Raw genomic sequence first — 26,423 nt, 5'->3', positions numbered from 1 at the left:
GATACGTGGAAGTTGGAATGCAAAGTGTTTGTAGAAAAAAATATACAAATCAAGGAAGAAATTGCAGTGTCAATTAATATGATGTATATCAGATGATAGTATTAAAAAGCCAGGTGAAAATAAAATAACTTAATAATGTACCTATTTGTCTGATTGTTTACTAGTGATATACTGCTCAGTGTAAGGTGAGAACCACAGATATTATCTTCTGGAAAAAAACCCTTTAAGCCCTAACAGTTTCAGTTTATAAATTTCCTCTCTAATAAATGAGGAATAAAATAATTTACAATAAATTAATTATTTCCTCTTCTGAAGGTACCAATACCACAAATTCAGTCAGAAGATGGATCAAGTTTTTCATACATTTCTCTCATTTCACATTTTTTAAATAAATGAGACTATATTTTGTCTAATGACTACCAGAACAACTATCTGGAAACTGTGACTTCATTATATGTGAGAGAGTATTTTAGGAGATACAGATGTATATTTAGATGGAGATATAAATACATAGCATATATACACAATATTTAATCAGACACAGGAAATGTCGGATAGCTCCAGAGTGGTACACCCTATGTTCTGAGCTGCTCCGAAATGCAGTTCCTTTTTTTTTTTTTTAACATCTTTATTGGAGTATACTTGCTTTACAGTGGTGTGTTAGTTTCTGCTTTATAACAAAGTGAATCAGTTATACATATACACATGTTCCCATATCACTTCCCTCTTGCGTCTCCCTCCCTCCCACCCTCCCTATCCCACCCCTCTAGGTGGTCACAAAGCACCCAGCTGATCTCCCTGTGCTATGTGGCTGCTTCCCACTAGCTATCTGTTCTAATGGGAGTTCTCTGGGCACAAAGGGCACTATTTTCTGTAATGAGATTAGAAGAAAGGATTTGCTAATAATTGCTTCTATAGCAACTAAAAATCTTGGAATCCCACCTTTCAGCATTTTGAAAATCTTAAAGGGGATGTTGTCAGTAACAAAAAAATTGAAGACTGATTATGTATTTAAATTAATCATTCTTTAAATTCATCTTTTAAATTGATTCATGCTTCTCAGAAAATAAAATATGCTAATCCGTATATCCTTTTTCCACTGCGTAGGGCAACTATATCTAAAAACAAAAATACTATCATTTTACTTTCCTTTACTATATTCCTCCACAACTTGTGTTGTACTTTCATATTTTCTTTTCATTCTGCTAGTGAGATATATATCCATATATGTACGTATACATATATGTTTATATACACATAATATTTAGATTTTAGATATTTGCATTATGCAGGGCAATCCATAAAATGGATAGATGCTTAATTTTAATACCATTGAATACAATTTTCATAATTTTATACTTTAATTATTTTTGGAAGCACAAACCAGAAAGGGTAAAGCAAACTTGAAATGGAAAAAGATGACCAAGCTGGCATTTTTCATTTCAGACTTTATATTTGGACTACTCAGTGGGACAGATTATAATAACAAACTTTTGCTTTTGCAGGGAGGTCAATCTTTGCTTCTGCATTGCCTCATCTCTTTTAATCCCATCCAGTTTATTTTTCATCTCAGAAACTATATTTTTCATCTCTAGGAACTCAATTTGGGTTATTTTTATATCCTCTGTATGTCTATTTAAGATGTTGACGCTTTCCTTTAAACTTTTTGAACCTATGAAAATTAGTTATAATAACTGTTTGAATGTCTTTGTTTACTGATTGTACCCTTTTTCAGTCTGTTTTCATTAATTAATTTTTCTCCTTGTTATGGGTTATATTTTCCTTCGTCTTTGCATCCCTAGTAATTCTAGATTGCATGTCAGATATTGTGAATTTTACTTTACTGGTTGCAGGGCGTATTTGTATTTTTGTAAATATTTGTAACTTTGCTCAAAGAGGTAGTTAAGAAATAGTTTGATCATTTTGAGGCTTCCTTGTAAGCCTTATTAGGCTGCAAGTGAAACAATTTAGTCTAGGGCTAATTTGGTCCCACTACTAAGCCTATACCCATTGAATACTCTGTGTACTGAATACTCTAGTTGATGCTGCATGTATTAAATTATATCAAAACATATTTGTGTAATCTTAAAGCAATAAATGCAACACATAAAAATATAAAAAATTTTAAAAATTAACTTTTATTAAATAAAACAAAAATGTTTTCTTCTAGTAATTGTAGTATTTTAACATATTTAAATACTGCATCCCTATGAAATTCATTTTGTTAATAAATATGAAAAGAGAATCCACCTTTATTTTTCACAGGTGACCAGGGACTTGTTCAAACACCAACATTTAACTGTATTACACAAAACATTATGCCACTGGTTTTTATGGGTTGTCATTATAATTAACAGCTTTATACAACTGTTGTCTTGTGCTGTTTGTTGTTCAATGTCTAAAAGTATTGTTTAATATATATATATTTTTTTACTTTTAGCAGTTTAAGCCAGGAGAGTAAATCCAGTTCCTGTTACTCCATCCTGTCCAGAAGCACAGGTCTTAAGTGAAATTTAATACCAAAGGAACAGTTCCAAATTTTACAACGGATCTATCACTGGTTGTTAGCATATCTTCCCACACCCAAGACACCAAGATACCTTCTACTCACTGTTAAAGCTTTATGATGAGCAAAACTTCCACCACTGTGCTTCCTTAGCATGTGAGTATATTTTTAACTTACTGGTTATATATATTCTCTAATTATCCATTATTTTGTCCTTCTTTTTGATTAGATATTGATATCCACATTTTTTTTCTAATAGCTCACAGAAATTTCTCTCATTAACAACACCAATAGAAATAACAATAAAAATCGCCTTGGGGGACCAAATTTATATCACATTATCAAGTTTTTATTTTGCTCCCATAAAACTTCTGCAAAATACAACCACTGTCTATCATCAGTATCATTAGAACAAAACCAAGTCATTCTAATCTCAAAAGCACAATATTTTATTTAACTTAATAAATTTCACATTATAAAAATTTTCTCATAGCATCATCCTTAATTCCTCAGTATTCACTAATACTGGGGGATTTTTCTTTCAGTTATTTGAGACTAAGGATGATTTTATTCATCTCTACAACCTGGTATATATATATGTACAATGTTTGTCAAAAGGTGGATATTCAAAAACATTCTTGACTAAATTATGGTAATTCATGTGATCAGTTCTGCAGTTCTTAAAACTTTAAATTACTTGTTAATTCTAAGAGAAAGTCAGATAATTTTTAGAAGGATTTCCAAACCATGCTAAAGTGTCAGCCTTCATTTCCTTGTGTGAGGGAAACAGGAGAGAAATAGATGGTTTTAAAGTTCTCCAAGCTTCTGTGTCCTTTATACATCCACAATTTTAATCCTTATCATTTTCAAGATTTGCTAAATTATTTGAGGTGATCCATTCTCTTATTAAAGTTACATATTTTATGTCACATACTGAGCATATTAACAAATAACTTACTGATAAATGACAATGCCCATAACATCAGGTTAATCTGATTTCCATGAAATGAGCTATAACTTCAAGAATATTAATTCATCTAATAAGGGTGATGATTTACATAATGTTGCCTAAAATATTTCTCTTGATTATTTAAGAGAGTTTTCCTAGGGGAAAATAGCTGGGAAGTCTATAGAAAAAAAAAATGACAACCATGATTAATTTAATTCCAGTCTAAAGGACTCCATATATAATGTATTTGAGAAAACCAAGTCACTATTATAGATTCCGATAAATGGTTGTATATCTGAGATATTTTTAATGTAACCCAAATTATAAGAAATAGTTTTTTGGTATAGAAGCAACCACTCTTTTACCTAAAGGAAAATATAAAATCTGAGTTCATTGAAAATTTGCCTCATTGCCCTCTGTTAGTTTGTGCCTGCCCCATCCTTAGGGGCCCAGTTAAGGACTATTCTATCATCCATACATCAGAAGAGAATGTCTGTGTTCTATGTTGATAGTCAGTCTAAACAAATATTTATACAGTTGAGATCAGAGATATAAAATGTCAGTTCCAAATCCACCCATGATGGCACATATACCAGACAGATGACAAAGGTTATAAAGGCCTGTGAAATACTTGAATCATATTTTGCAACCCTTGAAAGAATTCAAGTTGGAGATTAGCAGAAACCAGGCTCAGTTCTGTCCATAATCCCCTTTATCTGTCTTCTAGCCAACAATATGAAAACCTGAAGCCAAGCTGACAAATAGAGTGTGAAGGGCCTTCTACTGCATTTAAGAAAAAACTGAGACTTGCTATAGGTAGAAATTATCTTTTCTATTACTATTATTGTTGATGTTGTTGTTATTCATAGAAATAATGAAAAAAAAAACCCTAAATAACATTATTCTGCTGGATTCTTTACTATATGCAACACAATAAATTAACTCGCTTCATATTACACTGGGCATATAACATGAAAACATGTGCAGAGAACAGAAATCAGTATCTGTACAGACAAATGCCCCTGTGATAGAGAAATCTATTATTTTAAGTCCAGACAATTAGATCTATTAAGGTGTAAGAGTGTTTCAGTACAGTCCTGCTAAAAGTAAACCTTAAAAGTAAATCGAAAAAAAAAAAGGAAAACTGATGCCAGTTAGATACAAACTATAAGATTATGCTATGTATATGGGACAGGATAGAACTCTGAATGCACTCACATGTAGGGAAAGCAATATTAGTGACAAATCAACTAATGTCCTTATTGAGCATAGACGTTCCAAGAAGGGTGAAGAGTACTGTATATTAGATGTAAGACTCATAATATTCAAGTTAGTTGTAAAAGAAACAAGGTAAATGCTTTCAGTCAATAGGATAGGCTGAACTGATATTGAGAATCCTTTCTTGCAATCTGAACACACAGTTTGTTATACTTGTGTTTTCTTTTATATGTTGCTTTTACATGTAGCAACACATAAAAAGAAAATGAACAAGCTTACAAAAAATGGGGGGGGGGATCCCCAGTCTCAGGATTTAAGGAGAAAAAACAAATTCAACATTAGAATAGTGAGGAGGAGTTGAAACCAAGAAATTCAAGGGGGCCCTGGAAATAATAAGCCTTGTTTTTGAGGGCTGGCTTTAAATATCTGTTGTCTTATCAGAAAACAGGTAGATGCTGTTGTCTTATCAGAAAACAGGTAGATGCTGGAAAACAATAGAATAATATCTTCAAAGTACTGAGCACATATAGCTGTCCAAATTAAAATTCTACACCTCATTTTAAAAAACTACTCAAGAACAAGAAGTAAAGAAATTTTCATTCATAGACAAAGAGGAATTACCACCCACAAACTGTAACAACAACAACAACAAAATGACTAAAGCAGTAGCAGCAGCTATTGGAATTGTCTGAAGGCATTAAAAAATATTCTGATGCCTGAAGCCAATACTTGGAGATTTTTTTTTTTTTAACCAGTGATCTAGGCGGTGTTTCAATAATGGGAGCTTTAAAAAGTTCTCACATAATTCTCATGTGTTTTAGGCAAGATTGGAGACCATTGTACAAAGAATGTTCTTCAGTAAGAAAGAAAATAAGCATAATAAAAAGAAGTAGGAAGGTGCACTGAACAGTGACCAGCAAAGAAATTTGTAATGTTGGAATGAATCTGAATAACGGTTGAGTGTAAAAAATAATAGCCAATGGGGGTATGTACAAAGTAAAACTAAAACACTAGATAATATACTGAAATACTGGAGATCAGATTTAAAATTTGAGGGGTCCATGAACCGCTTAGGAGGAAGATGAGATAATTAGTTTTAGACTTTTTCAAGTTAGAAATATATGTCAAATTTTTCAGAAAACACTAAAAATGAAGACTTCATATATGATTCATAAAAAGGTAGACCATTAAAAGAGAATGAAAAATGTGTTTAAACGAAGTTAGTACCGGGAGGGATGAAACATGGAAAAATAAAGGAGAAATAGATCAATAATCACAATACATTTGATCACAGAGACAATAAAAATAAATTTAAAAATTCCAGTTTATGCTGCTTACAAAAGACATATATAAACTATTTTTAAGATGCAATGCAATACTTCACTCGAAATAATTAATTATATACATGATAAATGATTTTTAAGATTACATATTTGGCATGATGACATGTCTACAAATTTTTAAAACTCAAAGCAATCATGTGTTTTTCATGGATTCATTTGCATATAGTAAAAAGTTCAAGCATGGATTCAAAGTATTTATATTCAATTCATGATACCAGTTATCTAAGAAGAGGAAAAATGGGACTGAAATGAGAATAGAGAGGAGAGAAAAGAAATGTGTGTGTATCTGTGTGTTTGTGTGTGTGTGTGTGAACACACGTACAACAAATGTGTGCTTCTTTCACAGCATGATTCACTGTATTCCATCACAATATTAATAAGATTTCACACAATATGGGCATCTCTGCAGAAATTAAAATTGTCACATGCTTATTATGTGTATTGGGCAATGAGCTCACCTTACTATTTCCATCCATTCTTCAATTAAAATCTAGAAATGTGAATGGGCTGTTAGAATTTAGTTAGTGAGCCAATTATCTTTACAGAACATGCTAGTTATGCACAGCTTTTCCTTGGCTTAACTATGTTTTAAAATAGCAGGCATTCATTTTACGTCTTTAATTGATGGCTATCACACACAATTAGTTTGAAATTTCTTATCAATATGCTTGAAATATACTTGGTTGAATCATTGGAGTAATCTTTTTTGAACTTACCCAAAAGTATGTGTTTAGCCTTCCTAAACACAGTGGCACATTTCCAAGTACAAAGTAGTTGCATTAGAATTATTCCTAATATGAAGACATTCAATATTTGTGGCAACAAATTTTCTCTTGAAAACTTAGCTTCCAGATGGAAGAAAAATAAGGGTAGAAATGTATTTAAAGGCAAATTTGAAGATGAGAAATCAAAATTCACATTCCATAGTGAAAGAAAAAGGGTTAGTAATTTCAGAGAGAAAGGCAAATACAATGCAAAAATTATTGGAACATATTTTGCTCAATTACAAACAAACTTACATGGTAAGTTGTAGCTTCCATTATTGCACCAATTTGTAGCATATTTTAATATTTTCATTTTGAAAGGAAAATTTTAAAAAGTCATCTATTGTTTTAGAAAGTATCTAGAGTGGTTGAAGTGAAATAACTTTCAGAAAATGTGTTAAAATGGGGCTACAAAAGACTTAGGAGGACATAAGCTTGGTTCTTATTATGGACAGTTTGCAGATCAGCCATGGGGATACACATTATTTCCAATTTAAAATGAATGATGATTCTATACACATATATATGCATCTTATCATATTGATTATAAACCAAGTAAAATCTCATGAAATCTAAGTATGTTTGAAAAACTTAAACCTATTTTTATGTTTTTCCAAACACTAGAAAATGAAAGCAATTTCTGTTGTTTGTCATTTTCTTTTGGACTCTCTTGGCTTCCTGAAAATGATTATGTCAAGATATTGGAGAAATATTCATAGGAAGCAACAGAGGCCATGAGAATAGAGACCTACACTGCTTCCTCATTAGAAAAAATAAAATAAAAATTCCTGTCTATCCATTTCAAATTACACTCAGGGATGCTTATAATATAGAATTTGAAAGTTGAATACATACTAGTTGTCAAGTAGTCAGCCCCGTTGATTATTCATGCATTCCCTCCTAAGTATGTTGTTCTTAGAATTCAGAGGGGTCCTTTAATCACACCCCCCATCTTGACCACTCACATCTCCAGATTTTCCTACTTCACGGCATATTGGTGTTTAACTTATTAAACAAATATTTGTTGAACAATTACTATGCATGCTAAGCAAAGGGGATCAAAGATGAATGAATATTCATTTGCCTTTAAGGAGACACAGTCTACTGGAGAGAGGCAGAACTGTGAACAGATGACTGCATAAAGAGGCAAAGTCAAGTCTTATTTATTCAGAGGAAGAAGTCCCCGTGATCAAGCAACAAGTAAAATCATTTCAGTGTGCAAGACATGGATTTGTGATTGAAAATGCACAAGCATATTTATTATCCATCATAGATGATCACCTATTATAATCAGGGAGATTTCTTAATGGCACAGCATCTAGAGGAGGACGTCATGCATGAACCTGTCATATTCAGAAAGTAAGGAAGTGGCACAGTGGGAACAATTCAGGAAAGTAAATAAACATGACAGTAGGTTTTAAATCTACTTTACCTGTTCTGACTATTATTAATCTATTTGGGCAAGTGGTAGTTTTCATTGATGTTAGCATTTTTTCATCCACGACTTGAAATCAGACATTAAATATTAATATTATAAAAATATTACAAATGGAATTCATTCACAAATTTATAAAAATAGATCAGCACCAGAGACCTATTTATTGGAAACAAAGTAGGTAGAACAATGAAACTCATTTATAGTTCCTCCTCAACCAAAGTGGACAGAAGTTTTATATGTAGAGGTCAATCCTGGGCCAGAGGCTATATAATATTTTCATCAAGTCTAGGATGATAGAAAAGCATGTGGATTTAGTCATTTACAGTTCTCTTTAGTTGATAAGACTGATTAATACTTTGTCAAGATCAAAATTCAACATGACCGTAATATGACCTTGACAAATTGGAGAAGTGGTTTAAAACAATGCAATTTAATAAGTCTAAGGGTCAGGTATGGGCTTTAGAGGGATTGGGAAGGAAATGGAAATTATAATGTAGGTGATACCATGCCAGTGAGAATGCATTTGTGTGTGTAATATAATATGTAACAAATAATATTGAGTATGACTTGAGTCAAGAATATAGCAATAGCTTTTATTTTTTTTCTCTCTCTCACCATGGCATAGTGCTTACTCACTCACAAATATTTCTAATACATTTCCTCAAAATTTCATCATTAAATCCTGTATCCCTGCTGATAAAAGTAATTCTAAGATATATAAATGAAGAGAAGGGTATAAAGGTACAAATAAGTGGGTGAATATTAATGAAATTACTTTGTATTGTGCTTTACAAATACGATTTATGCATTTATCTTGTTACTAACACATTCATTCATTCATTCATTCAGCAATCATTACATATTTATAGAACTTCTACTAGGTCCCAGGCACTGCATTAGGTGCTGGTAATACAAGGTGTGGAAAAGCAAGCATTGTCCATATTTCTTAGAGCCTGCAGTCTAAAGAAGAATTACTAATTGTAGTAAATATAGACAGGGTACTGTGAGCCATGGAACAGGGAGCCTTTCTCACCTGGAAGGATGAGGAAAGGCATCCCTTGTGAAATGTCTTCTTAACTGAAGTATGACGTAGGTAGCCTAAGGGGACAAGGGAGTAAAGGAGTAAGTATTTCTTGCAAAGGGGAAAGCAAGTGTTAAGAATTTGAGCTTCAAAAAAGGAATGCTTCACGTTGATATTACAGTCTCAACAAATACAATTAAATTTCTGGTTGTTAATACATTGCATAAAAGTGGAGGAGTGGATTTCTGCCCAAATTAGGGCATACAGTTAGGATTAGAAATGTGCTCTGTGATATCAGTGACTTTAACATTGCAGTGAGACTGGGAGAAAAAAACGTACAAAGAGGCTATCCTCTGGACCCAATGGCACTGATGTACATCAAGGCTTTTGCTGAAGTAGAAAACCTGCTATTGATATTGAGATGCTCTTGAATGAAACAATGACTTCAAATAAGAGTTCCAAACTGAAACTCAGAAAGACCACCAATCTGACATGACTTAAATTTGAACTGCTTCTCAGATAGGCAATTTATACTTTGGGGTAAATGGAAACTGGGCTTGGTTTCACTCATGATATCAATGACATTTTGCTATTAAATTTGGTTTAATACTTTCATTTTACAAATCCCTAACTTCAGAAACTCTCTAAGGGAAAGTAAGGGGAAAAGGATAGGACTAACTTGTTTAGTTACATTACCTTGAATTTTACATTTAAATTGAGCTGCGCTATCTCCACCAATGCTTGACTAGAAGCCTGCACAGTGAGTAGTTGTAATGGAGGAGATTGGCTCATTTTAATGGCCACATCTGATGGATCTCAAAGAAATTCAGGTAAAACAACTCTCTGCATAGTTCATAGTCAATTATTTATACTTACAGAAAAATGCCAAAGCCTAGAAAACTTTAAATGGTGGATAATCGGCAACATTCACATTTTTCCTTGAGGTTTTCAGGATCGTACAAACACATTTAGGCTTTGAAAGACACGTTTTGGAACTTTACTGGAGGTATTCTAAGAAATACCTTCATGATAAAACAATCTCCAAATATTTTAGGAATAACTAGTATCTCTCCGTAAATAATTCATGCCTTAATTAATTATTATCATTGTTAGAAATTAATACTGAAGTATTTCAGAAAAAGATGACATATTAAGAATGTGACACTGCTTCCATGTCATATAAGAGCATGAGGATATCTCTATTATGAAACTTACTGCATTTTGCTACAACATTTTTGTCTATCTTCTCTTCCAGATTACAAGCTTCTTAAAAAATAGACTGTGCACAGATCTAACTTTCTGGCCTACATTTGCAGCACTGGAGACTACTATTGAAATATTAATTCAAAGGATATTTTAGAAAACATTATAGACAGAACTCTACCATAAAAGAGCATATAAAAATATAGCATATTTTCTGATGTTATTGAATCATCTTAAATATTGGTTAATGCAAATTTCAATCTCTAAGGCACTTCTACAACATACCTGAAAAATGATCGTCATCTTGTACTTGAATGTCCTCACTGAGAAAGAAATTGCCAACTCAAAATCAGTTTGTTTCATTTTTAGGAAGCTCGAATTGTTAGAAAACTCACTCTTAAAATAAGTTAAAATCTCTCTTCCTCAACTTCTATGCATTTTCTTGGTTTTTAAATTAGGGGCAACTTGATCTTTTTTTGATTTGACAGCTCTAACATAGCTAAAGCTGGCGTTCAGGTCCTTTGCCCACTTACCTACTCTTCATAATGATTTTATTAAAAGAAATATATTGTGGTATAATATAAAAAATATACTAACTTGAATGTCCACTTTAATGAATTTTGACAAATGTAAATATTTTGTAACTCTGTTTCCATCAAGGTAGACAATTTTCCTATTACCCCCCTTTGCAGTTTTCCCTTTCCTCTTTGCAGTCACTCTCTACTCCATATTTGATACAGGCAACTGCTGATATGTTTTCTGTCGCCATAGATTCATTTTTCCTTTTCTAGAAAGTCATATAAACAGAAACATAAAGTACATACTCTTGTGTGTCTAGCTTTTTTCTCAGCATAGTGTTTCTGAGATTCATCCTTGTTGCATTCCTCATAATTCTATCCTTCTACTGCTGTATGATATGACATTGTATGGATAGACCACAACTGGTTCACCCATATAAATCTTGTTGGAGATTTTCTGATGATGGCCATTCTGACCGGTGTGAGGTGATACCTCAATGTAGTTTTGATTTGCATTTCTCTAATGATCAGTGATGTTGAGCATCCTTTCATGTGTTTGCTGGCAATCTGTATATCTTCTTTGGAGAAATGTCCATTTAGGTCTTTTGCCCATTTTTAGATTGGGTTGTTTGTTTCTTTGATATTGAGCTGCATGAGCTGCTTCTAAATTTGGGAGATAAATCCTTTGTCAGTTGCTTCATTTGCAAATATTTTCTCCCATTCTGAGGGTTGTCTTTTCGTCTTGTTTATGGTTTCCTTTGCTGTGCAAAAGCTTTGAAGTTTCATTAGGTCGCATTTGTTTATTTTTGTTTTTATTTCTCTAGGAGGTGGGTCCAAAAGGATCTTGCTGTGATTTATGTCATAGAGTGTTCTGCATATGTTTTCCTCTAGGAGTTTGATAGTGTCTGGCTTTACATTTAGGACTTTAATCCATTTTGAGTTTATTTTTGTGTATGGTGTCAGGGAGTGTTCTAATTTCATACTTTTACATGTACCTGTCCAGTTTTCCCAGCACCACTTATTGAAGAGGCTGTCTTTTCTCCACTGTATATTCTTGCCTCCTTTATCAAAGATAAGGTGACCATATGTGTGTGGGGTTATCTCTGGGCTTTCTGTCCTGTTCCATTGATCTATATTTCTGTTTTTGTGCCAGTACCATATAAATGCTGGAGAGGGTGTGGAGAAAAGGGAAGCCTATTGCACTGTTGGTGGGGATGTAAATTGATACAGCCCCATGGAGAACTGTATGGAGGTTCCTTGAAAAACTAAAAATAGAACTACCATACGACCCCGCAATCCCAGTACTGGGCCTATACCCTGAGAAAACCATAATTCAAAAAGAGTCATGTACCAAAATGTTCACTGCAGCTCTATTTACAATGGCCAGGACATGGAAGCAACGTAAGTGTCCATCATCGGATGAATGGATAAAGAAGATGTGGCACATATATACAATGGAATATTACTCAGCCATAAAAAGAAACAAAATTGATGTATTTGTAGTGAGGTGGATGGACCTAGAGTCTGTCATACAGAGTGAAGTAAGTCAGAAAGAGAAAAACAAATACCGTATGCTAACACATATATATGGAATCTAAGAAAAAAAAAAAAAGGTCATGAAGAACCTAGAGGTAAGATGGGAATAAAGACACAGACCTACTAGAGAATGGACTTGAGGATATGGGGAGGGGGAAGGGTAAGCTGTGACAAAGTGAGAGAGTGACATGGACATATATACACTAGCAAACGTTAAATAGATAGCTAGTGGGAAGCAGCCGCATAGCACAGGAAAATCAGCTCGGTGCTTTGTGACCACCTAGAGGGGCGGGATAGGGAGGGTGGGAGGGAGGGAGACGCAAGAGGGATTAGATATGGGAACACATGTATATGTATAACTGATTCACATTGTTATAAAGCAGAAACTAACACACCACTGTAAAGCAATTATACTCCAATAAAGATGTTTAAAAAAAAATCTTGGATATTGTGGTCATATCCAGTTTTACCTATTATGAATAATGGTGTTACACATTTTTGTGAACAAATTTGTGTGACCTAAGACTTCATATCTCTTGGATAAGTATGAACTATTAGGTAATTGCTTGGTCATATGTAAATGTATATTTAACTTTAAAGCTTTCATGCTACAAGCCCATTAACAATGTATTCATGTTTCTCTAGGTCCACACCAAAACTTGATATTAACAGTTTTTTAAATTTTAGACATTATAGTGGTACGTAGTGGTATCTCATCATAATTATAATTTGTACGTCTTTGATGGAGCAATCTCTAATATATATAAATAATATATAGTTAATATATATGTTGTATACAATATATGTAAATATTTTAATTAATTTTTTGGAGTATAGTTGATTTACAATGTTGTGTTAGTTTCTGCTGTACAGCAAAGTGAGTCTGTTATACATATATCCACTCTTTTTTAGTTTCTATTCCCATATAGGTCATTACAGAGTACTGAATAGAGTTCCCTGTGCTATACAGTAGGTTCTTATTAGTTACCTATTTTATATGTAATAGTGTGTGTATATATATATAAAATGTAATTAGGCACTTAAAAATAAAAGGAAGACATGCAAATAGCCAATAGGCATATATTCATGGATACATATACTTTACATTTATATATATAAAACATATCCATAAATATATTTTTGCCATTTTCTCCCATTGGATTGTCTTTTTATTTTTGAAGTGTAAAAATTCTTTAATCTGTATATGAGTTCTTTGCCAGATATTGATATTGCAAACATTTTCCAAGTTTGATCTTTCCTGTTGATTTTCTTAATTTTGATTTTTATTCAGCAGAAGTTTCCCTTTCCTCTGTGGCTGTCACTGCCTTGTCAGGGTTGGGTTCTGATCCCTAGTCGTTGGAGCAGAGGCCCTCAGGTCTGTTTCTTAGCTGTGTTTCTGATCTGCGGTGTGAGGTCGGGAGGACTGGAGCACCCCCACTGGGATAGAAGCCATTGAGTATTCCTCCTCTGGAGGTGTTCACCTGTGGGTATGCTCTGTTTTGTCTCCTTTCCGCCCATTGTGTAGGCTTACAAAGTACACTGCTGTTGGTACTGCTCTCAGTCCCACCTTAACCGTGGTTATGGCGGCAACTGGCCCTGGTGACTCAGGCATCATTTTCACCAGGCCACTGGCCCAGATCCACTGAGGTCAGGTCCCAGGACTGCAGTCATTATGTACCTGGACCCACTATGTGAGATACGGAGGCAGCTCAGACTCTGGCCTGGCCAAACCCCAGCATGTATGTGCCCACAAAACCCACAGCTGCTAAAGCCAGACCTGTCTCAGCTGCAGGAGCACTTGTCCATTGGGATGTTCCCAGGTGCTGAATTTAGGAAGCCATCAGAGGAAGTGTAATGCCATGATTTGCACAGCCATGAGGAGAGATTTCAGCTCTTCTTCCTTAGTTGCATGTTCCCTGGAACTCAGCTGTGGCTTCAGCCCCATCTCTGCATGTGGGCCACCCACTGGCGTCTGCTCCCAAGGCTGCTGGAGCACACGAGCTTGTCAGGCAGGAGGATGTAGAAGCGGCAATCAGGGCAGGCAGGCTGCCCAGGTGAGAGGGTGCTGGGTGGCTATGGGATGTACGAGCCTGTCAGGCAGGAGGGAGTCAAGGTGGCAAGCTGGGCAAATGGGCCACCCAAGCAGGAGAGTGCTGAGGTGATGATGGCTGGGGGCCCGTGAGCCACTCTGGCAGGAGCCCTTCCTAGTGCCTGTGGAGGCAGGGGCCAGTGCGTGAGGAGAGAGGCTGCAATGGGGGCCCCGCCCTTTGTGCATCACGCAGCAGTGGCACTTTGCTTCTCTGCTGGTCTGGGCTTCCTCCAGGAGCATTCCTTGTTGTGGAGCTCCTCACTCCTATCCCCTTGAGCTGTCTCCTCACAGCCAACATCATTCCCCTTCCTGGGTCTGCTCTTCAAACCCCACATTCCAACACTCAGCCCCCGTGTGCACCAGTGGTCCCCAGTGGCCGGGGCATGCAGAGCTGTGGCCAGACCACTTGTGTAGGCCTCACTCTCTCCTGCCTGCCACAGACTGGTTGCTGCACCGTTCTCTGAGCCACCAAATTTCTCCTTCTGCCCCAGCTTCTCTCCCTGCTGCTTCCCCAGATGCGGGGAACCTCTTCTCACCTTCAGCTCCGCTCCCCCACCCAGGGTCACAGGTCACGTCCCACTTCATCTGCTCTTCCTTTTCCCTTCTTCTTTCTTTCGTCCTACCTGCTTACGTGGGGATCTTTCTTGTCCTTTTAGGTGCCTGAGGTCCTCTGCTAGTGTTTATCAGGTGCTCTGGGAGAATTGTTCCATTTGTAGATGTATTCTTGATGCATTTGTGGGGAGATATGAACTCCACATCTTCCTACTCCTCCGTCTTCTTGACTGACTAATCAGCAGTTTGAGTTTTAAAAGGCCACTTTTTCCCCTTTGTTAACCTTGGTTTCAGGTTCTACCTAATTTAGCTAATTAGGCTCAGTCTCAGGTCATTGTGGTCTGTATTTACATTTCTGATTTGTACCGATTTGCGAGACAAAGACAGTTGCTTTTAATTCCCCAAAGAACTGGCCTGTCACCTAAATAATATTAAAAGATTGATTTGCCCAACTACGTTTTCTTTAACTTGCTTTTCTGTATCAGTGAGAAGATTTCCAACTAGACTGAAATTTCAGAATTCTATAGTCTAGAACTTTATGGTTTAATTGATCATACCTTCTAAACTTGCATAAGGCATTCAACAAAGACCCTCTTTCTGAGTGCACAGGTTAGACCCAGAGTAAAGTCTCCATTATTTATTTTTATTATCCCTTAAATATTAGCTGTCAGTTCTTACTTTATATTGTATAGGCTCAGGTAATCCCACTGGTTTCCTTTAGTATGTTTAATTAATATTTCCTTCATAGGCCGTCTTATAATATCAGGCAGGGGAAGAATTCCCCAGTGAAACATGTCTATCCCACACAATATAATTAGGCAAAAGAGAGGTAATTATCTTACACAATGCCCATTTAAACATCCCAATTTTTATAAAGACTCTGGGGTCCCCAGAGAGTGGTTGAACCAAGGGACTCAGGCACTTTTGTCAATCTTTTAACTTGATTAATTGGTCTAACTTTTGCCCCAAGTAATTGTTGGTCAGGTATCTCAGTGTAATTTTACGTGTATAAAATTTACATGTAATAAAATATACGTACTTTAAACTGGGGTAAATAGGGCAGACTTGTTTGGGTCTGGCCCTTTAATGTTGATGACAAGTAGGAGATCCCTTTGGCCCATCCAATCTTAGGTAGTATTGTATCCAATCTTTGATTGACCTCATTAATGTCTGTTTTATTTATCCCACTTTAAAATAACCATCTAAAGATTTCTTATTCATTTAGGAGAAGTCCCTTTAAAATTTCCACCTTGTTGGGAAAAAGTTTTTAGGCTTTTCCTTCAGTTTTTTTCCCTGTTACTTAACCTAATTAACAATAATTATTCTAATGTTTTTATTAGCATCTGTAAGACCCATTTAGGGGAAGCAGAGACCACAAATAAGGTTTCCCAAACCAATTTTTTGGGTTTGTTTGAAACTAAAGGAGTTTTTAGGTTAACCATTATATGACTAATTTCCAGCATTTCCGCCCCCCCATAGGAGCCAATGAAACAGCTGTTTATAATGAGAGCTCTCTAAAAATTTACCAATTTAGAAGTTTCTCCAATTTGAAGGATCCATCATCTGGCCATAAATGAGGTATACCTTAATAGTGACTCAAACCAATAAGACGCAAGAGGCTTCCCCACAAAAGAGTGTAAAGGATGCTGTCTAAATAAGATGCAGAAAGTTTACTCCCAAAAGTAGTTTAAGAAAGTAATGGTCTTTGTTGTACAGGCTGACACAATGAAGGTTAAGATGGCAAAAAGCCCCTGAGAGTTGTACAGTCAGACAAAAGACTGCTCAGAATCCCAGTCTATTTGACTGGCTGCCAAATGTACACCATATAAGTACTTTTGGATGGTAGTGACCAAGTTCTCAAAACACACACACACACACACACACACACACACACACACAGAAGAATATCAGAACACTTACATTTCAAAGACACAGGAAGAGAAATGCAAGTTTCCCCTAGAAAGCCTTTTGTTTTTTTGAAGTCAGAATTCTGAAAAGATGTTTTTATCGAGCCAGCTTTTTCTAACTTAACTGCATATGCAATAAAAGAGTCCTATCTTAGTCATTTTTAGGGCAAGATTTTCTTTAAGTCCCAAGTAAGTAAGCACTTGTAAATGTAAATTTTGTATGGACATAAACCTGGCCAGGATATCCGTTGGAGGCTGGAAATCTGTTGTTCCCTTTTCTTTTGTATTGAAAGCTAAGTTCCCCATTCTGAGTTCAATTTGTGAAGATCACTTTTATTTTGACAAACTCTATTAAAGTAGCCAATTCAAGGAAGACAGGTTAGTCTTCCACCTAATTACCCAGTCCAACTTTTACTCAGTGTCTTTCACCTGAGCAAAGTCTCCCCAGTCTTTCAGCTGAGGATAAACCACAGTGTCTACACTGAGCAAGATCTTCCCAGTGTCTTTTAAGTGAGGCTAACCCACTTGAGCAGAAGTCTTCCCAGTGTTTTTCTACTGAGGATAAGCTCTCAGTGTTTAAACTGAGTAAAAATCTTCCCAGTGTCTTTCACTGAGGATGACCCAAGTACTTCTTCTTGAAACCAAGTTTCAAGGATAACCTACTACTCAAGAGAAGAGTTGAACACCACTGAATAAAACTTAGGATCATCAACCAAAACTGGAGATCCAAGAACCAGGAGATACTCACCCAAATTTGTCTGGACTCTGTGAGAAAGCGGACAGGCCCAAGAAGCCTCTGCTGGTGCCAGGACTCTGGGTCCTCATAGACTTCAGGCAAAGAAGAAAAGTCTGCTCTGGGCCCCTTCATTGGTTGCCAAGACTGCTGACTGAAAACTATGCACAACCCAAAAGGAGAATTATGTTTTATTTGGCAGATTTTCTGAGGACTTAAGCCCAGAACACAGCCTGTCAGATCACTCTGAGGAACTGCTCAGAAGACCTAAGGGAGGAGTCAACCAAAACCAGGTAGTCAGAACATCAAAAGGTTACTATTAATTAAAGAAAACTAGACATCTCAAGTTAAGGACTGTAGCACTTTTCTATGTATGAGAAGATGAAAGAATCTGGGCTCCGTGAAATCATTCCTTTGATGTGCACCTTAACTCTAGGATCAGTACCCTGTTTTTCTCCATCCCGAATCCCCTCAAGGTGCACAGTTGAGGGTTCCTGCTTTGACATCTGACTTGATGACTGCAACATCCTTTGTCTACTGATATGGCAGGGAACATTTTTCATCCACGGGTAAGAAATTGAGGAGAAAATTAACATAATTCAAGATATAAAACCATTACAATATTAAAAATTCCCAAATGTCAAACAAACATAAGTACCCTTGACCTGTAAAATGGAAGATGCCAAAGAAGGGAAAAAAAGAAACAATAAAGAAAATGTAGAAAATAAAGCATAAAATAAGATGGCAGAAATCAATAACAGTAGAACAATAATTAAAGAAATCAAGGTAAATGTTATCATAAGATTTTTAAATTTCCAAAAAAAAACCCCATCAAACAAAACATATTGAAAATAAAGTAATAGAGAAAATTTAGGGAGCAAATATGAATGCAAAGAAGACCTGTTAGGTAGTTAGTCAGACGTTAGCAGCAAGGAGGTGACGGTGGTGAGAAAGACAAGAAGAAGAAATTGAGTCACACGCAGCCGTCTGGGGACTCTCCCTTGACCCCACCCAGAACGGGAGAGACTGTGGTCTGGTGGTGGGCAGCTTATCCTGATAAAGAGAGGCACAGTAACACAAGGGGACTTCTCCAGGCTGTGCATGCCCAGACCGGACAGGCGTATAACCTATAGTAAATCCAAACTCATTATACCATAATTACCATAAATTACATGTGGTTTTGCCCCTCCCCCCACCCAGTAGGCATTTCTTGGGGATTCAAGGATGAGAGCATGCGCAGCAGAAAACTTGTTACATAGCTCAGGACTGTCAGTCAAATAATGATCCTTGTCACTCACCCCCGCCTCTCTGCAAAATGCTCCTTAAAAGCGCTAGTAAGGGGCTTCCCTGGTGGCGCAGTGGTTGAGAATCTGCCTGCTAATGCAGGGGACACGGGTTCGAGCCCTGGTCTGGGAGGATCCCACATGCCGCGGAGCAACTAGGCCCGTGAGCCACGACTACTGAGCCTGCGCGTCTGGAGCCTGTGCTCCGCAACAAGAGGCCGCGATAGTGAGAGGCCCGCGCACCGCGATGAAGAGTGGCCCCCGCTTGCCACAACTAGAGAAAGCCCTCGCACAGAAATGAAGACCCAACACAGCAAAAATAAATAAATTAATTAATAAAAACTCCTACCCCCAACATCTTCTTTAAAAAAAAGAAAAGTGCTCGTAAGCCTTTATAGGAATTCTGCTTTCAATTTGCAGAAACAGTACACCCATCCCCCCCGCCATCCCGAGAGTGTACCTTTGCTTCGATATACTTTGCTTTGGGCTTGCTTCACTTCGCTGAAATAGCCTGTTCTCAGAAACAGCCTGCTCTTTCTCTCTCCTTCTCTCTCTCCCTCTCTGAGAGTGTACCTATGCTTAAATCAACTTCGCTTTGTGCTTAAGCTTAACCTGGTAGTTTGCGATCCTTTGCTTACTATCATGGAACCAAGATAGCTGGTCCAGGCCTTCCACTGACCTCCTCGGTTGAAGCTATTTTGTTACAAAGCATGTCCACATGGTGACAGACCTAAGTCTAAATTTTGATAAAAGGTTGAATTAAGGTGAGAATATCATATGGGAGGAAAAGACTGTAGGAAAAATAGTAGATGTAGGAGATATGTTTGTGAAAGTGCACATTCATGGCAATATAGCCAAATAACCTCACATGCCCACGTTCCCACTAAAACTGTATAAAATTATGACCAACAAGCAGAGAATACACATTATTTTAAAGCCCTCATGGGGCATTAAGACATATTTACCATGTGAATCCTTCAGTGAATCTTGTGTTACTGCTAAGGGATGTCATAAGGGGATTTTGTGTAAGACTCAAAGCTCCCTTTCTATATGGTTCAGGCTGGACTTGAAGCTTCAGGGGCCTGGGAGGATGGGGCAGGAAAGTCAAGGCACACTCAGAAAAGAGAATACATCCATAACACACTAGGAATATCTGAAGAGGCTGCTCAAGACCTGGCTCAGCCCCAAGGGTTGACCCCTAGTCCTACTCTTCACCCTACAGCCCTTTAGGGTCAGGACCTTGGCTCACCCTAACCCATTCCTAGCTTCCGGGTATAGAATGAGTGCACATGTCTGAATGTTAATGTTCTCTCAAAATTTACATGTTGAAATCCTACCTCTTAAAGATAGGAGGCGGGGCCGTGCAAAAGTGCTTATGAGCTTTCATGAATGGGATTAGTGCCTTATAAAAGAGACTCCAGAGATATCTCTAGCCTCCTCCCATCATATGAGGATACAGAGAGAAGGCTCCAGCTGTGAACCAGGAAGAGAGCTCTCACTACGAGGTGGCCATACTGGTGACTTGATCTTGGGCTTCCCAGCCTCCAGAACTGTGGTAATAAATGTCTGTTGTTTGTAATCTACCCAGTCTATGGTATATTGTTATAGCAGCCCTAATGGATTAAGACCACATATTTCAAAATTTATCTGGAGAGTGGGGACTGTCTTATCATTGCAAACTAAGAAGTTGGGTTGAGACAACATATGAAAGATTTTTTTTTAAGTAGAAAAGTATGGATTATTGGATTTGAAAGTACTAGATTGGCTAAGGAAAATGAGTACGTGTGTGTGTGCGTGTTTGCAGTGTGTCCCAAAAGTTTTTGTGCAGTTTAAAGATTTACTAACTCCAGAGTTATAAACACTACAAACTTACAAAAACATCATTTGAAGGTTTAACTGTTACCAGATGCAAGTCTGTGTGCCTGATGCACAGTGAGGCTAAATACTGAAACATCAGAGTTTGAAGCAGAGAAAGGTTTACACAGTGCCATGCAAGAAGACATGTGGCTCATGCCCAGGAAAAACCCCAAACTCCCTGAAGGCTTTCAGCAAAGCCTTTTTAAAGGCAAGGTGAGGGAGGGGCATGACTAATTGTTGCAAATATCTTGGTGTTGGATCCTTTGTTCTAGAGGCTGGCCAGATGGGTCAGATCCTGGTCAGGTCATGTGTTCCTGTAAACCTCCAAGAAAACAATTATTATTCTCTGTTCTGCAACTTTTTATCTCCATGAATGGGCTCTTAAAAGTCAGAGCCTTAGAAATAGTCTATCCTGTATATTTCAGGCTCTAGGCAACATTGTTTTACAAAAAGTGCAGAGCCAGCCTGGATCACAGGGATGGACAGAGTTAGCTCAGGCAACAAAGCATAAAGATTAAAGTAAAAAACATCTCATGTGGAGGCAGATTTGTTCTTCCCTATTACATAGTTATTTATAATTCTTTCATACTTATGAATTTTGAAAAATAAATTATTTTAATTTTTGTGTGTAGTTCCCTCTGATAGAAAATGAGGCAAAACATACACTATTCAAAATTCACAAAACTAAATAAGTGTAAAAGAAATTCAAGTTCTATCCCTGGGTTTACACAAGACACAAACATGATGCGGGAAAGTTGGAGCTGAGGACAAAGGAAATCCTGAGTAAAAATGTCTGTGAAACAGCCAGTCTTCCAGGGTCAGCTTAAGATGTTCAAGAGTTATCAAGTTGGTGGGCCTCAAGTAAAGGTCTCTAATGGATGAAGGAACCAGGTTCCAGATGGAATGAAGAGAAAATTGGCTAAGGTCTCTCTGACAGGATGAGAGTAGTTGGAAGGAGGGATCTGGAAGCCCCAGGATGGTGCAGGTGTCTGTGGGTGTGGATGGGAAGGAGGGGCAGTGATTCAGCCTATTTCTCGTATTGCCCCTCCCCCACACTCAGGAGCCCTTTGTGACAAGGCCACAGCTCTGTGATGCAGGCCTGGGGTTCTGCCATCAAGTGAACTCCCAGTGCTCTGTTGCCTGAGGGCAGCAATGCAGTTCAGAAGATGGAGAATCTCTTTTCTTTGAAAGACATTTTTGCTATCTGGCTGAGATCCAGCCCAACTTCCTGGGTGATTGATATCATCCTTGGGTTCCTGTGTGGACTGGGGCTCTTCCTAATGTTACTCCACTGCTTCCAGAGTAATCTATTCTTAGCACCACCTAGGAAACATAGAAACATCAGGAAGGTAAGAAACCTTTGGCTTAATCCCAGCAGAGATTCTCTCTTTTTTTCTTATTCTTATTTCCACTTTTCTAAACCACGTAGAGAGACTCCTGAGATGGGAACTCTCAGAAAAGTATAGAACATCATCCTTCTAGGGAAAAGCCAGGCCAGAGAGGGGTTAGAGTGGGCATGAGGATTTCTAGCCTAAGATCTTAGACCAGGAGTTCAGGTATGGTAGAGGGCTCCAGGGCAAGTCCCAAATGCAGTGACTAATGGTTAAGGACTGGATTACTAAGAGTTCAATCTCTGCAGGAAGGCTGACCCCTGAGCCCTGGTTCACCAGCCACCTTCCCACAGCGGGTGTCTCAAGTGAGACCTTCCTCTGTGTTGGGGCTGAGCCCCTGAGAGCCTGAGAGAAGAGGCTGGACTAGAGGTCTGGCCTTGGGAAGCAGAATCCTATCTGACAAAGCTCACGTGGGCATTTAGGTCTGAGAATGTGTGTGTTTCTTGATCAGAGGAACAGTGACAGAAGAAATCTATGGTGATTAAAACTTAAAAAATCCTTCTTGGGCTTCCCTGGTGGTGCAGTGGTTGAGAGTCCCCCTGCCAATGCAGGGGACGCAGGTTCGTGTCCCGGTCCGCGATGATCCCACGTGCCATGGAGTGGCTGGGCCTGTGAGCCATGGCCGCTGGGCCTGTGTGTCCGGAGCCTGTGCTCCGCAATGGGAGAGACCACAACAGTGAGAGGCCCGAATACTCCCCTGCCCAAAAAAAAACAAAAAAACAAAAAACCTTCTTTGCACTCCTCAAAGAAGAAAAACTGAAAAGATTGTTATCCACTTTAAAAATAAGTAAAAGGGGAAAAAACCCCACAGAGTTTTAGTTAAATGTAGAAAGTCATGTTGTTCATGAACACAGCTTGCCTAGATAGAGGACAGTGAGAGTTGGGTGTTAGCCCCTCACTTTTTCTTATCTCTCAGCATCAAGTAAAGCTGAAGGGGAGGAGCAGGAGTAGGAAGAAAAGTGGATCTTTGAAAGGTAAGCCTTTGCCATTCAGCCCTGCGTGACCCGAGAGTTAGCTTCCATCTCTCCTAGTCCTGAGGCCCCAGCTTCACGGTCTCTGAGAATGCCAGTGGCAGAGCTTATTCCTCAGGAAACAGAGCCTGAGCCTAATTAACAGAGCCTAATGAACGTGGAAGCACTTTGCAAAGGACAAACCCTTTTCAAGTGAGACTTACCATCACTGTCAGGGACATGTGGCCTTGGACACTGATACTTGGGCTCCAGAGTCTAATCCTCCAAAGATTTCCCTTAAAGGGCCATTGCACTCAGCCTCCTGAAAGGCTCTTAGGCCTCTGCCTTCACCACCATGACCCAGTCTCCTGATTTCCAGCTTTCAGAGATTGCCTGGAAGAACTGGAGGGGACTCACGACCTGGTTTCACTTCTGCAAAGGTAAAGAATCTTTCCCCTTCTCTCCTGGGTCGTCCTTCCTCCCCGAGCCTCTAATGTGACCCCAGCCCTGGAAGGGGGAGCCATGGGAGGGCGTGGCTAAAGCCCTAGGGTGAAGGAGAGCAGGGGCATTATGAAGTCAGTGTGGGGGCAGAGGAGGGTTCTTGGGCTGCAGGTGCCCACCCCTGCCTGTCCTGTCCAGCCATCCTGGCCCCATCTGCTCTCCTACAGCTGCCTGGGGAGGCTTCCTGGCAAGGGCAACTTTCATCAGCTCTCATGTCCAGACCCTCCTGGTGAGACGTGCAAAGCAGTGCCTGCTGGAGCCTGTGGAAGATACTGCTTGAAGGGTTGGGAACCCTGCATGAACACCTCCTGTAGGGTTTCCTTCCCTGATCCAGACACTCGAGAGGTACTGGAAGCACATATTAAAAGGTTTTGGGTAAAGCACAGGTGGACCCGACCCCTCAAGGTCCTCAAGCCCATAAATCTCTTTAAGTCGAAAAAGTTCCAACCCTCCACCATTCTACAGTTTGCCACTTCCCCTTCAGCCACCTGTGTATCTGGGTCCCACTCAAAAGTCAAGTGTGCTGAGTTCCTGGAGAAACCTCCTCAGGCTCATTCAGGAGAGAAGGTGATAACAGAAGAGTCAGTTCCTACCGTGAAGAGGCCTCTCCTTGCCCCCTCAGCTGTGTGTAAGGAAATCCAGAGTGCCCTGGGAGCGATTCCATCTGCTGACTACCATGGGCCCTCAAAGGCTTCTCTGACTGGACAGGAGGACAGGCCACCTTCTCAGTCCCTCACACTCAGCCTTGTGGGCAGAACCTGGAAGAGTGAGAGTGTGGAAGGGGTCAAGAGGGACAGCCTAGAGCCAGGTCCAAGTTCAGCAATGGTCAGGAATGAGCCAAGAGAGGAGAGTGGTGGTCAGGCCTCACGAGACCCCTGCCATAGGGTAACAGTGATGGAGGTGAACTTCGGATCCCAATCTTTGAGAGGTGAAGAGGCCAGGGAGGCTGTGGAGGCCAAGGAGTCTCCTGCTCTTCAACCACAGTCTAGTGTTATCTTGGAAACCAAAGTGTTGACAAAATCCCAAACCACAAATGTACATATGAGGAGTTTAGAGGTGCCAGGGGCCAGTAGAAGTTTCCTACTACCTAGACTGTCTGTTTTCCAACATCCAGGTGAGCCATGCCTTAACATGGAGGTTGCTAGTGAGTTTAACTCCAAAGTAAAGGTACAGTCAGACAACCAGCTTCAGGACTTTCCCAAACACAGGTTCCTTGCTGCAGACAACTTGGCTTCTCAGGTGCCTCAGTGCCATCCCCAGAGAGTCCCCACCAGAGACAGGTTAGCTTCCCAGGAGCCAAGTGGCCTTATGGAAGCCCAAAGGAGCCACCTAGGGCAGCAGGAGCCCAAAACTTCAAAACTCCAAGACTCATGGAAGAGCCAGAGCAAGATGATTGCCCCTACTTACAAAAGAGAGGACTGTAGGAGGCATAAACCAGGAGAGCATGAAGAAAGGTTTAAAGAATTAGGGACCTCTCAAGCTGGAAGTATGAGCCGCCCTGCCCAGGTCAGGGGAATAACAGACTCTATTGGGAGCAGATGTCTCCAGCTCATGCCAGAGAAGAAACATAACCCTACAGAAAGCCTCTTCAGAAAAAGGATGAGGCTATTTTTAAAGTGGATTTTCCCCAAGAAAAAAGTCAATGGTCGAGATGCTCTGCAAAAAAAAAAAAAGCCCATATCAGCCACTGCCCAGAGTCACGGATCAGTCAAAAGCAGATCAATCTTGAAGAGTGAGACTGCTGAGGGTCAGGCACGCATGAGAGCTGTTGGACAGATCCCAGAAGAAAAAAGAGCAATTCACCATGGACTTCATGCCACAAAGTTAAATGAACACAAACTGGAATTCCAAGTCCCAGTATGTGGGTGCTTCTGCTACCATAGGCTTACCTCCTACCCAGAGCAAGGGAGAATGATGGGTTCTACAGCCTGTGGTCATAAAGCCACCTCCAAGGGCCAGAGTTGTTCTATCAGGGAAAGGGAAGTCAGACACCAACATAGTTTGAAAAGTGTAAGGTTCGACGATGAGCAGCTGGGCCTAAGGTGCCTCCCATCCTTGCCCCCCAAGAAGAGTTTGTTTCCAGTTAGTACCTGCCAGTATGGGCCAAAGATTCCAGGTGCCCCAGCCCGCCATCAACACTGTCCAAGGCATTGTCATCTTTGGGGAGGTGTCTTGCCTGGTCGACAGTAAAATCCTTCTTTAGTCTTCCCTTTAGTAGGAAAACGTATCTCCAAGTAAAAATTCAGTCCATGTAGAGAAAATGATTTTCTCATTAGCACATCCAAGATATTTAATGTTCCCCAATACATATATATATATATATATATACATTTTTTTTTTCTAATAAAAACATAGTGTAATGGCTGCTGTCTGTGCTGTGCACTTTGTCTTCTAGAAGGGAGGGGCATGGAGGGAGGTGGACAGTAGCATCACAAGCTTGCTCCTTGTCTCGTGTCCCTTCATTGCACCTTATGATACTGTCATTACACAAACCAAAATTACTCTAACAATGAGATGGTAAAAACCTATGAAACCCACACCCAAGGACCTGGTTCAACCAGTCTTTCTCCTTCTTCTATGCTACTTTGAACTTTATGCAACTGTAGTGGATAGGTTTACACGATAGGGCCGGACATTGCAATTCAGGCTCCAGGAAGTGTCAGA

The 26,423-nt window shown here is 38.9% G+C and overlaps 1 protein-coding gene and 1 long non-coding RNA gene across 2 annotated transcripts in view; both read left to right on the top strand.

Moving 5' to 3' along the window:
* The window catches only part of LOC308611477, a 37,866-nt gene extending 27,658 nt beyond the window's left edge, over window positions 1–10,208 (top strand). Inside the window, exons 2-3 of the long non-coding RNA XR_014014911.1 lie at window positions 2,441–2,662; window positions 7,872–10,208. This is a non-coding gene — a long non-coding RNA (uncharacterized lncRNA). The remainder of the gene's footprint in view (window positions 1–2,440; window positions 2,663–7,871) is intronic.
* Window positions 10,209–22,143: 11,935 nt separating this feature from the next.
* On the top strand, window positions 22,144–26,073 carry LOC308611474 (spermatogenesis-associated protein 31A6-like). The gene is made up of 3 exons (XM_081260231.1): window positions 22,144–23,282; window positions 23,638–23,698; window positions 23,927–26,073. The coding sequence occupies exon 3, from the start codon at window positions 24,057–24,059 to the stop codon at window positions 25,947–25,949; it is 1,893 nt and encodes a 630-aa protein (XP_081116357.1). The 5' UTR covers window positions 22,144–23,282; window positions 23,638–23,698; window positions 23,927–24,056; the 3' UTR covers window positions 25,950–26,073.
* Window positions 26,074–26,423: the final 350 nt, after the last annotated feature.

Source organism: Mesoplodon bidens (genome assembly GCF_964165515.1).
Source record: "Mesoplodon bidens genome assembly, contig: HAP1_SCAFFOLD_454, whole genome shotgun sequence".
Classification (NCBI taxonomy): Eukaryota; Metazoa; Chordata; class Mammalia; order Artiodactyla; family Ziphiidae; genus Mesoplodon; species Mesoplodon bidens.
The sequence above is the reverse complement of the archived record's forward strand: the minus strand, read 5'-3'. Positions and strand labels throughout refer to the sequence as shown.

Bases quoted from the DNA above. Each gene is read 5' to 3' on its own strand.
- LOC308611474 (XM_081260231.1), top strand. From the start codon at position 24,057: ATGAACACCTCCTGTAGGGTTTCCTTCCCTGATCCAGACACTCGAGAG.